The 13,631-nt window shown below is 44.8% G+C and overlaps 1 protein-coding gene across 1 annotated transcript in view; it reads right to left on the minus strand.

Moving 5' to 3' along the window:
• Positions 1-744: 744 nt before the first annotated feature.
• LOC115464563 (vomeronasal type-2 receptor 26-like) overlaps positions 745-13,631 on the minus strand; it is a 33,858-nt gene continuing 20,971 nt past the window's right edge. Inside the window, exons 5-7 of the mRNA XM_030194930.1 lie at positions 7,007-7,234; positions 5,420-5,543; positions 745-1,655 (exon numbers count right to left, since the gene is read on the minus strand). Of these exons, the coding sequence (XP_030050790.1) occupies positions 745-1,655; positions 5,420-5,543; positions 7,007-7,234 (1,263 nt within the window). The remainder of the gene's footprint in view (positions 1,656-5,419; positions 5,544-7,006; positions 7,235-13,631) is intronic.

Here is a 13,631-nt window from a genome sequence, read left to right on the forward strand (position 1 = left end):
GCCTCCCTGCTGCCGCCCTCCCGCCGCCACCTCTGCCCCTTGCCGCTTCTGCCTCCCCGCCGCCACCTCTGCTCCTCCCGCTGCTACTGGAAGGTACCACCTCTGCCACCCCACCACCACTCCCCCCCCCAAAGGTAGCGGCCATTTTTATTTTTTGTGTGCTCTTTCTGGTCTCTGCAAATATAGTAACCCTACCCAGAAGTCCTCTCATCTTCTCCTCCATTTTTCTTAGAATTCTAGGCCCAGTTCTGAAGACCTTGTACTCCAGAGCCCTGGGCTGGAGTTTCCATATGGAAGGCAACTTGTGTGCTTTGGTAACTTGTTACCTCTGCTTTTGCCATCAAATCATAGATGGGACCCAGAATCAGTCTCTGCTTTGAAAGAAAATGTTTGCATGGTCTGAGAACAGAGGTGAAGGCCTGGAATGCAATGGGATAAAAGAAAGAGATTGGGGGGGGGGGGGGTGAAGGGACTTATTGCTGGCTGGCTTTTTTCCCCCCAGATCTGACAATCCTATAGATATGAGCCATTTCTGCTTATTTATCAATTTTTATTTTGCTCACACCTTTTCATTGGTTGCTTAAGTTGAGCCATAATCAAGTATAGTAGGTACTTCCTTTAGCTGCTTAATGAAAGATATGTCCCATTATTTTCAATAATGCCTATTTACTAATAACTTGTGTTAATCACAAATTAATCCTCATTAATTCATCAACTTGCTATTCTGGACATATAACCTAGACTTCATTTAGAGGTTGTCATTTTTCTTCCTAAGAGTTCTTTAGTGTTCATCTCTGGTTGCAGGAGAATAATGTAACATTTGGGGAGAAAGATTAGGAAGAGTAACCCAGCACCAGAAGACAAAATGGCAAAGATCTCCACTGCAACCATGTTCTTTCCCTGTGTGCTGAGGTGTGCAGGAATGAAAGACAGCCAGACGCTCACAAAGACCAGCATGCTGAAGGTGATAAACTTGGCCTCATTGAAGCTGTCAGGTAGCATCCTAGCCAAGAAGGCCACAATGAAGCCAATGATGGCCAAGAAGCCCAAATATCCCAACATACTGTAGAAGAGTATGGTCAACTCATCGTTACACTCAATGATTAACTTCCCACTTTCAGAATTGGTGTTGTTCTTTGGATAGGGAGGGTGACTAGAAATCCAGTAAATACAGATAAGCAGTTGGATGAAAGAGCCAAGCATAACAAATAGGTTGGGTGTCTTGGGACCAACCCATTTTTGGAGGGGACTGTGGGGGTTAACGGCCTTGAAGGCAATGATCACTGTGACTGTTTTTGCTAATATGCAAGATACACTGATGGTGAAGATGAGGCCAAATGTAGGCTGGCGCATCATACAGGTGAGTTTTGTAGGATGGCCAATAAATATCAAACAGCAGAGGAAGCAGAGTGCGAGGGTGCAGAGGAGGAGGTAGCTGAGGCCACGGTTGTTGGCTCTCACAATTGGCGTGTCCTGAAACATGTAGAAAATGGAGAGGATGAGGAGAGTGACCAAAGACAGGGTAACAGCAATGGCAGCCAAAGCTGCTCCCAGGGGTTCCTGGTAAGACAGGAATTCTATTATTTTGGGAATGCATTTATCTCGATTCTCATTGGGCCACTGGTCTTCTGGGCACTTCCAGCACTCGGCTGTATCTGAAACAGAGGAGAAACACCAATCACAGACCCAAGCTATGGATGTAATATTGTCAATATCAGAATCATGTATGCAGTTGCTACCCAATGTTAAACAACTAATTGAGGAGACAAGATAAATTTGTGCTACCTAATGTTAAATTTTATCCAGACTGCTCAAAATCCAGCCAAAATTAGCCATCTAAATATTGAAGTAGTCAAAGTGGGATAGCACCGAAATTTCAGCTAGCAGAATAACCATATCTATTTAGGGGGAGCACACAAACAGACGTCCTAATTAAATGGATAAGTTACCCGTTAAATCTTAGGACCTCATAAGCCACTGATATAAAATGGATAGGTTGACTGAATATCAGTAAAAAGATAAGGGAATTAATCATTTGCTTATATTTATGCAGTGGCCATGGCTTGGAACAGTGCCCCCTACCTGCCCATCCATGCACTACATTTATGAGGCGCTTATGTTTATTTGTAACTCGCTATTCCGCCTTTCGGTAGACTATCGGAGCCATTTAGAATGTCAAAATGAAAAAAAAAAAGAGGGTGCTAAGTGTTGCAATGACAGAGCAATAGAGTCAATGATTAAATTTAAGAGTCAAAGTAGGGAAGTATCAACATGGGCTACCATTAAGTGCTATTTTACCGTTAGCCCGGGTTAATAGTATCTAGGTCTGATAGCATAAAATGGGACCTGTGCCCACATTGATAATTACCCCACAAAGTAGATCAGCAAAGTGTTCCACAATAGGAGAACAAGATTAAAAGGGATGGAACTCTTCTCATATGATGAGGTTGGCTCTTATTTGTGGAATGAAGCATTATGACATCACAATATTAGCTCTGGTTACCAGACTGAAATTCTTCACACTAAGGGGGGAAGTTATCAACATGGGTTACCGTTAAGACATGTTATCTACTATAATAAAACTCACCCTCAACATTCTGAAGACAACGTTCTGAAGTCACTCAGTCACTCACTGAAGGGTTCATGGATTCATGGTGGTGAAGCCACAACACTGACCATGTCTCTCTGCCCCGCCCTCGCATGACAGACCAATCAGAAAACACACCCTCAACATTCTGAAACACAAAGGACCATCACAACACCGTTCCCAGGCAACACTAGGCAACGTAAGACGGACCAATCAGAGGAAACTACGTGACAATAAGGGAGGAGCATTCCCCAGCAGAATGGCTCATTATCTGTGCAGCACGGAGAGCACAGAACCATCGCTGGAACGAGAGAAGAATATTCCTGCTGTGGGTATGTGCAAAAATAGACCGGGGGGGGGGGGAGAAATTTTTAAATGCCTAATGCCAGTACTGAAGAGTGCCAGAGGGCCTATAGCACAGACTATATTTGGGATCGCTTGACATGGAGTCAGATGAGCCGGAAAACAACGTGCCCGTCACCATCTGGGACGTGGGCGAACAGGACAAGCTGCGGCCCAGCTGGAAGGATTACCCGCGACCCAGCCAGCAGCAAACAGCAACCAAGGAAGGGGGAGGAGTACTCCTTCCCTGCCTAGGAATCGCTGGAGACTGGCTGCCAAACTAACGAAACAACCGCACACCGACGCACCACCTCCATCATTCAAAAGGCATCCACTCTTTCTTCAACAGAAATGCAAACTAATAATACAAAACAAACAAAGAATACATGGTTTCTCAGGCGGCTGCAGGTAACTCCCCACCCCCTTCCTCTTCCCCTTTTGCCCAAGCGGCCAAGGACGTGCCCAACCATCCCCAGCCTCAGGCAAGCAGTCTCCCACCTCGGGGATTCCCCGAGCACCCGGAAAAAGACGGCGCTGATTCCTGCAGCGCATAAATGTTCCAGCATTCCCCTGCAGCCAGCCTGAAATGGACCAAACATACCGGATCACCCCCCGAAGGCCCGAGACCGTGCTCTTCTCCCTTCCGCCAACTTAAAACAACCATCCCCGTCCTCAGGCAAGCCGTCACCCACCTCCAGGATGCCCAATGGAAAAAGATGGCGCTGCTTCCAACAGCACATTTCTCTTCCAGCATTCCCCTACAGCAGCCCTGAAATGGCCAAAAAGTACCGACAGACAAAGAACGTGCTCCTCTACCTTCCGCCCATCTAAAACAACACTGCTGCCTCAGCACAACACAAAAAAAAAAAATATGGAAAAAAAAAAAAACAACACTCAACAAAGACTGACCTCCCTACAACCTCATTTACATTTCACCAACAGAAAGACCCCCCCTCCACAAACCTCCTTGACAGACAAAACCACACACACACAATACAACAGAAACACACCCTCAAAGCCACACATCAATCCAACCCACTTTGCCAGCACAGCACAGCACATCCCCCAACCCCCAAGCAAAAAACAAAACAAAACAAAAAAAAAAGACACACATCAACAACCTGCACACACACCGCACCCTCACACACTCACACACACACACACACACACACACACACACACAAAATAACTCTGTGACACATACACACACACACACAAAAACCACATGCTAGCGCCCGTTTCATTGGTTTCGGAAACGGGCCTTTTTTACTAGTTTTACCACTAACTCATGCTATCTTAGCACAGGTCCCATTTTATCTAATGAGACCTAGTTATTAATAACTGGGGTTAACAGTACAACAGCATGTCTTAATTGTAGCCCACAATGATAACTTCCCTCCTTAATTAAAGAAAAAAGAAATGTCTCTAGAAATTGAAATCACTGCCATACATAATAAAAGTGAGCCTATAGGGTAATCAAGCCATTGTGACATCACTGACAAGATTGGCTTTTATTGGTGGAATGAGGCATTATGACATCACAATATTAGAAGTGATCCAAGTATAGGGCAATCAAGCCATTGTAACATCACTGATGAGGTTGGCTCTTAGGTATTGGTGGAATGGGGCATTATGACATCACAATTTTAGCTCTGGTTACCAGAGAATGAAACTCTTCACACTAAGGGGGGAAGCTATCAGTGTGGGCTACCGTTAAGATGGGTTATTTTACCACTAGCTCGTGCTATTTTATACCCCCCCCCCCCCCCCCCCCCACCCTTGCATTTATGTGCTATTTCATACACATCATTATAGAGTAGCACTTAGGGGCCCTGCTCGCAATTTCACAGGTAAGTGTACACATATTTATTTATTTATTTAACATATTTATATCCTGCACCATCCACAGTTCTGGGCGGGTTACAAAAGAACATTCATAATTAGTAAAAATAAACATATAATCAACATGCATATTAGTGTTAGTAATTTAGTCATTCATGTGTGCAAGGGATGCTTAGATTACTGAATTGTCCTTTCAATAAATATGGGACCCAAATGATTCAACTAAACCTACCCATGACATGTTGGGACTGTAGCTGGCAGCGTGCGTTACTTGCTACCAACAAATTCAAACGACACGTTTTAAGGTTTGGCTGTATTCCTCAAGGATTTTGAGAACCAATATTATTTGTTGATCAAGGAGTTTAATAGATGACCTGAGTTGCGGGTACTAAGAGTAGACCTGGATTGTGTTCCAATGGTATCTTCTGGAATTCTGCTTTGCATATGTGACAGCCCCCTGACGCAGGTGCTGTGATGCCGAAACATGGTCCATGTCAGGTCTTTAAATAAATACTTCAGTCTTGAAGGCCCTTTGTGCTGTTTTCTTCATGACAGGTTGGGTATATACAGCATCATAGCCTTGAGGAGTCAAAGTTGTCTCAAGTTAAAGTCTCACAGTATCTCTAAGATACATCGAAGGTGACTCACCTGTTTCATTGGCTATTTCTCCGATAGAACAAGGGGCACAGTCGAAGCAGCAGGAGGGCTGACCCAGTCTGGCAGAATTCCTGTATCCAACAGGGCAGCTCTCACTGCAGACAGAGTGAGGGGTCTACGGATTATAAAAGGATTATGACATAGGTACATAAACTCGGGATAATTATCTACTACCATTGTCTATCTTTTCTATCCATTCTTCCTTTGGTTTCATGCCATGTATTTTATTGAGTTTCTTTTGTTCCTCAGCTCTCAAGGTGATCTACAAGTAGGCTGCATTATACATGCTCCAACATGCCTGATTAGCTATCTGAAATGGACACAATGCAGATCTGCAGTGCCCACATAACGTCTGGGTCCTCTTTGACTCCACCCTAGCACTAGCCAGCTACTGCCATGGTGGTCACTGTTAATATCCTGCAGACCTCTCCAGTTAATTGCCACTGTCTATAGGGTGGGCCAGCCAGTATAGTTCAACTGGGCAGAAGCCTTTCCTTTCCGGGTAAATCACATTGAATATTGACTCCAAAATAAACGTGAAATAGACAGGTAGCCAGTGCATTTTTTTCTGGCAGAAAAGGTGCCGGTACTCAAATGCAAGGCCATCCTTCATGTGTGGGTGATCACTGAGGGACTTGCTCCACGATAACCAGGCCCCCTGCAACTCACCACAGAATCTATGAGAAGGCAGAATGCTTGTAGACTATGGTTCAGTTTTAGCAGGCTATGGAAAAGGGTCCAGTACTCAGTACCCCCTAAAAAAAAACCCTCTTTTTCTCTTGCTGAGGAGACACCTCAAGTAGAAGTTTTAAAGGCAAAGAGCCACCTGCCTGAGAAACAGCTATGTGATAGCGTGAGCAGGCATACGGCAACAGCCTTCCCAAATGCAGCCAGGCTGTGATTTAAAAGTGAAGAAAATCCCTTTAATTGTATGGTTCAAAAAGAAAAACATACAGAAACCTGTACCTCTCACAGGCTGTTAGCTACATAAAGTAACTTGGAGTTCAATTGCAAACATAATAGAGGGCCCTGGCTCCTATCAGACCACAAAAGAATCACAGCATATTCCTACTTCACAGCTACCCGTCTGGCCCTTCAAAACTATGTTTTGTAGAAGTTCTCTGGAGGTCTGCTTCTTCCTGCTCTGGACCTTCCTATCTTTCTCCAACCCTGAGCTTTTATTTCTCCTAGCTGAAACACACCCTCCTGACTGAGTTTTCCAGGTCTGACCCTGTGAGGGAGTGCACTTAAAGGGGACTGGTATCTTCCCATACACCCTGTCATAAGCTAATAGTCTTGTTGCCAACATTGATGACAGAATGGATGAACCAATCAGAGGATACAAAACAGCAAGCTGCACCAACAAGAAATACTATGATATCTGAGTGGCTATTTGTAGAATACCACTTAGATGCCCAAATTATATTTTCATGGATAAGTGTACACCTGGGCACCTAAATGTCATTATTCTGTACACTTAGGAGCACAGTTACTGTGTAAATGTAAGCAACTTGTTACAAAATTGCCCTTCACACGTTTATCTACCAATGTCAGCTAAACTATTATGTTACTTCTCACCTGGTTATACATCTGGTTCCAACGGATGGCAGTGATATTCAGAATGATTTCTTCCCCTGGGGATCGCCTGGAATCATATCTACCGACTTTTGTCAGTTCGCTGGTGTCATCTGGGTGTATATTGATATTCATGATGTCAAAGACAGTTGGCACATCTCCATTCACATCAAAGTAGACGTCCTCTCCGGACTCTGTTGTGAAACGTACATTCCACAGATAATGGAGGACCTATTGAACTCAATGATGTAAGAAAACAATCATGCTAAATATATAATCTCTCTAGATATGCTAAATTTATGACCTTCTTTATGGTCACTCACCTCTACTTCTACTCCCCTAGATGCCCATTTTCCCATTTATCTCTTCATCTCCCAGGCCTCTCTGTAGGACGGCTACCTCATCTACGTCAACTCAATCAGGCTGATCCAGTTGGTTTTGCCACACTGCATAAAGATGTAATTTTGATTTTCCCCAAGAAAAAGTAGGATTACATTTTCATGCTGGCAGTTGGGTTCACCCAGGACTAAACCAGATTAACTTGGGAGAGTTGACAACCCTAATTCCATCTTTTCTATTTCCAACTTTGTTCAGGACTCTTTCTCCCTAAGTTAGTCCTTCCTTCTCCTCTCCCAGATTGAGTGGGATTATAAGGGGAGAGCAGACCTGAGTCCAAACAGCCCTGTAAAAAAACACGTACTCAGAAACGCTCTTTCATTGTCCCCCCACCCCCAAAAAATGTGAATAAAACTAGTACTCACCAGCCTCTATGACAGCCTCAGATATTATTGTCAGGTCTCAAAGCAACAACTAGGTTCGTGAGCCCTTGGGCCACTGCCAAGGAGCGGCAGTGGCAGGCAAAACCACCCCAACCAGCACTGGGCTAACACACACACAAAGCAGGGACTGCAGACAGGGATAAGCAAAGCAGGAACACACTGGACAAGAACACTTGGACTGGAACACAGGACTGGAGCAAGGCTTCACCTGCACTTGACCACCCTTCCCTAGGAGTTGAGCCCCTGGGTGCAGGCGGCCGGCAGGACTTACCGGACTGGGCAGGAACTGGATACTAGCAGGAAACACACAACAGAGTCAAGACTACAAGCTGCCAGGCAGCCATTAAGACAGAAACACAGACAGGAGGGAGTCAGGACTAAAAGCTGCCAAGCAGCCACTAATAAAGAACACAGACACAAGACAAGGAAATGCAGACCAGAAACAAGACTAGGAACTAAACAATAAAACCAAAGCTAACTACACACAAACAAACAAGAACCAGGCAAGAACTTAGAATAAAACTGGACTAGGCAGAAGTGCACAGAGCACACCAGGGACCTTAGACGATGCAAAGGCCAACATAGAAGTTTCTAGGTGACTAATAAAGCCCATCAGCTGCAAAAGCTCAGCTGCAGCAATCACTAGGCAACTACGGGTGCTGTTCAGGTACAAACAAGGAAAGCAATTCTGGCAGCCTGGAAGATCTGGACTGAACTGGGCTGAAGTCTGGAACGGGTGACAATAAACAGACAGTCCATTGCAGCCACCAGGTCTGGCCACCAGAGGGCGAGGTGAGCACAGACAAGGAAACGGTCACAAACGTGACAATTATACTCAAGTCCGTTAGTGGTGGGTGCAGTGCACTGTAGATAGGTGGACCCAGGCCCATACCTCCCCTATCTGTTATACTTGTGGTGGAAACTGCGAGTCCTCCAAAACTCACCAAAAACCCATAGTGGTGTACAGTTGGGGGTAGTGGGTTCTGGGTGGGTTCTGGAGGGCTTAGCATACAGTATAAGGGAGCAACAGTGAGATATGTACCTGGGAGCATTTATATGAAGTTCACAGAAGTGCCCCATTGCTCTCCTGGGATGTGTGGAGAACCAGTCTACTAAAAATTCTGGCCCCTTTCGTGCAGTGAGGGATCCAGTAATGATTTTCTAAATTATGAATTCCATCAAGCTCCTGTTTCTAATATATGTCCACCGTTCATGATGTATTGTAAGCCACATTGAGCCTGCAAAGAGGTGGGAAAATGTGGGATACAAATGCAATAAATAATAATAATCATTTTAAAACTCCCAATTATTATTACCATTACCTGCCGAGGGTTGATATCATGAACTTTGCTATCTGTTTCTGCCTGGGGATGATTTTACTGACCCCTGTAATTCCATAGGTCACAATTAAACAAGTTAGTCCTCAGGTGTCTTCCTACATTCATTACATGATGAGTAAATGCATGACTTATAATAATGGGGCCTGGTGGATAATCACAGCCTGCCGCATCCTCTGGGATGTATGGGAAGAACCATACAGATTTGCTCTAATTTCAGATTCTTTACTTTTTCCTGTCATTTCAGAAATGTGATAAACTCTTTTAATCTGATGCTCAAACAAAGCTGAGCTCCTGAATTTAGGTTAGTGCCTTTTTGTGTTAGAGATCTGGGTAGGAATTGTGATGCCCAGGTTGAGATGTTCACGGTTTCCCCAGTAATTTAGGATCTGCTAAACATGGAGGCTTTTGTAAAGATGTCTAAAGACATCTGCAAATATACCATTTCACAGATCTACATGTTCATAAGAACAGCCATACTGGGTCAGACCAATGGTCCATCTAGCCCAGTATCCTGTTTCCAGCAGTGGCCAATCCAGGTCACAAGTACCTGACAGAAACCCAATTAATAACAACATTCCATGCTACCAATCCCAGGGCAAGCAGTAGCTTCCCCATGTCTATCTTAATAGCAGACTATGGACTTTTCCAAACCCTTTTTAAAACACAGATATGTTATCCGCTGTTACCACCTCCTCCAGCAACGAGTTTTAGAGCTTAAATATTCTTTGAGTGAAAAGATATTTCTTCCTATTTGACGTGGCCTACAGGTCTCTGGATTGATCTGTTGGGACTAATGGACAGACAATTATCTGATAATGACTAATTTTACCTTTCCCTTGTAACCAGGCTGCATTTTGATTAATATTTTAATTATGATTAATTGTTAGATTACAAGTTTTAATCACAATCTTTCAACTAAAGCAAGCAGGGATGTGGTGGGAAACAAGAAAAAGAGAAAAAAAGTTTTAGAGGTTGAATAAGGGGAGAAAATGAAGGGAGTGTTGCCACAATTTGGGTTTTCTGCCAGGTACTTGTGACCTGGCTTGGCCACTGTTTGCAAAACAGGATTCTGGGCTAGATGGACCATTGGTCTGGCCCAGTATGGCTACGCTTATGTTCTTATGTTTTGAAAGTATTTCCATGTAATGTCATTGGTCTTTGTACTTTTTGAAAGAGTGAAAATCACGAGGGGCTTTACACATGTAAATGCTGGAAATACACATTCAGGTGCTGATCCCACAACAGCTTGACCTCACTAATTGTTTTTATGCTTATATTTGGTCATCTTCCAGTCAATATTCAGTCCATGGCAATCAACGTTTTTAAAGCCACAGACAGAATTAAACCCAGATATTCAACACGGATCATGTCCAAGAACCAGTGTTGAACATCCAGGATCAGGGGGTGACCTTGAAATTATGTGGGTATGGCCAATATTTGGCATTGGCCTACCTTGATCTTCCTGATGGTGTAACACATAGGCGCGAACTCTGTGAGTGCCAAGCACCCCCAGTATTGAGCAGACTGCCTCATTATGTATAGGGAAGGGCAATTTGTATTTGGTTTGGCACCCTCAATAATTTTGAAATGTCGGCACCTGTGATGTGTAACACGGACTTCAGGGTAGGAGTGATCCTACTTGCTTCTCTCAAATCACAAACAGGAAAAAACCTCTACGTCAGAAAAGCCAAACAGGAGAAAGTAGAGGCTGAGCAAAGGATGGATCCAATTCAGGAGATATAATCAAAATCTGCTTTATTGATGCAGATATTTAGGGACCCGACACGGTCCGTGTTTCGGCGTATCACAACGCCTACATCAGGGGTCAAATCAATAATTCATTCAAGAGAATCTGGAGGAATACTGCAAATATCAAACCAGAGAAGTGCAATTCTATCAGGCTGATTGAGAGCCGCACGCAACTGATCCACACGAGCAAGTACTTGCTCCTGCCCATGCAGGCTCCAGCCTCAGAATGGCTGCCGCAACCTCTAGTGGCAGTCTCACGTTACTACCACAATAAGTTACACACATAACTGAGAGCCTGCCCATGTCTCACCTGTGGTCCACCCATGTGTACACTCTCTCACATTTATGTGGTATGACACATCCACGTACCTGTCAGTATTCTGTAAAATCACACATACAAGAGGCACATAAACAGGAAGTTCAGAGTAGAGAGTTGCACGGGGACAGAAATCTTACCTATCCCCGCCCGTCCCTGCTAGAATCTCACCCATCCCCACCCCTCCCCGCAAAAATTTAACCCATCACAACCTGTCCCCACCCATCCCCATAAGAATTTAACCCATCCCCGCAAGAATTTAATGGCACATAAAAGAAAATTCTGGTCAGCTCCCTCAGTGGAGGAGTGGCCTAGTGGTTAGGGTGGTGGACTCTGGTCCTGGGGAACTGAGGAACTGAGTTCGATTCCCACTTCAGGCACAGGCAGCTCCTTGTGACTCTGGGCAAGTCACTTAACCCTCCATTGCCCCAGGTACAAATAAGTACCTAAGCCGCATTGAGCCTGCCATGAGTGGGAAAGTGCGGGGTATAAAAAAAAACATAGTCTCTCTCTAGATTTGAGCCACATCACTGTAGGCAAGGAAGGAATGGAAGCTGAAACTTAGAACACTCTGGTGTGCACATGTAAGATTTGTCTCTGATTTCTGGCACTGTGTGCTGAGAGGTCACCACATGCATGCGCCAGTAGGTAAGGTGTCAGACCTGAGGTCTGCGCATCAGCCCGGGAGCAAAGAGGATTAATTGTAACATAATAAGTAACAGCAAATAAAGACCTGAACGGTCCATCCAGTCTGCACAATAGTCACACTCATTATCAATTCATGATTAAATCAACAAGTGTGATATTATATACTTTCTTTCGTGTTTCTGGAACATAGACCATAGAAGTCTATCTGGCCCTATACTTATGTTCCAACTGCTGGAGTTCTCATTGAAGCCCACTCCAGTCTATTCGTCTTCTCATTTGTGGGATACAGACCATAAAAATCTGACCAGCACTGTCCTTATGTTCCAGCCACTGAAGTTGCTGTTTAAGCCCTTTCTAGCCCATCCTAAACCAGACTACCATATATTAGACAAAGACCATACAAGTCTGCCCGGTATCGGCCCTAGTTAATCACAGCCAGAGTCGCCATCTAAGCGTCACTTGACACATCCACACACATGCAGCCATTTAAGGTTAGGATTTTTATAACTTCCATTTTCTAATTGGAGATCCTCTGTGTTCATCCAAAGTCTTTTTGAATTCCATCATCATTTGTGTCTGAACCACCTCCTTAACAGAAGACTTTCCACATTTGTGCTGTTAAAGCAAGGAGGAAGAGGAGGAGGAGGAGACAGCACTCAAGGTACTCGGTAGATGAGAGGCTGATGCAGTGCAGCTTACACTTCCACAGGAACCCCGCAGAACTGCTTCCATCCCCGCGGGAACCCCACAGGACCTGCTTCTGTCCTCGCAGGAACCCTGCAGAACTGCTTCTGTCCCCACGGGAACCCCACAAAACTGCTTCCGTCCCTGCGGGAATCCCACGGGTTCTGCGGGAATCCTGCGAACCCTGTTCCTGTGCAGCTCTCTAGTTCAGAGGGGGAGGAAGAAGGCAGGCCTTGAGCGTGCACAGAAGCTCAAGGTCCCACGCCTGATCACCCCAGTGCATTTTGGGACTGTGTCATTTAGAGTATCACTGCTCCAGGGGAGGGTGGGAAGGTACTAAACACAACAAACCCTTCAGAGCAGGAGTGGACCAATGGATTTCCACAAAGAAGAGGGACTAGAGGTAACGCATAAACCACTCTTTATTAAAACAGATGATCATCTAGGCTCTTGATAAAAACAACCACAATGTGCACCAGAAGATTTGAAAACTGAGTCCAATGGCCAAGCTGAATGACCCGACATGGTGTAGGTTTGTGTTCTCCCATTTTGTGCTTTTGAAGGTGCTAAACACATCATGGGGGTTGGGGAAGGAATAGAGAATTTGGGGGGTGCCATGGCACCCCTGGCTCCCCCTATTCTGACACCTGTGCTTACAGTATAGACACGTAAGTAGAAGCCTCATCTATGTCTTGCCTGTGCTCCTTCCTTGTGTAGACCCCTTTGCGAATACGCACCATGTAATTAAGAAGAATAGAGTTTAGGCAGCTTGCTGGTATATAGGTACCGACCCCTAATTCTATTCAGTACAGCAAAAGTTAAGCTCTAATTGTGCCAAAACAGGAGGAAATGATAGTTATGAGCAGTAGTGCACTTAGACTCTAGTTTAACTTGGCACCTATGTGTTCTAGTGTGTAACTGCAAATGGGGTGTTCACAAGGGAGAGGTATTCACATGGGAGGGGTGTTCACATGGGGTGTGTTCACAAGAGAGGAGTATTCACAAGGAAGGGGTGTTCACAAGTAAGGAGTGTTCACATGGGAGGGATGTTCACATGGGAAGGACATTGACATGGGTGGGGTGTTCACATGGGAGGGATGTTCACATAGGAG

The sequence above is a fragment of the Microcaecilia unicolor genome, chromosome 3 (assembly GCF_901765095.1).
Source record: "Microcaecilia unicolor chromosome 3, aMicUni1.1, whole genome shotgun sequence".
Lineage (NCBI taxonomy): Eukaryota > Metazoa > Chordata > Amphibia > Gymnophiona > Siphonopidae > Microcaecilia > Microcaecilia unicolor.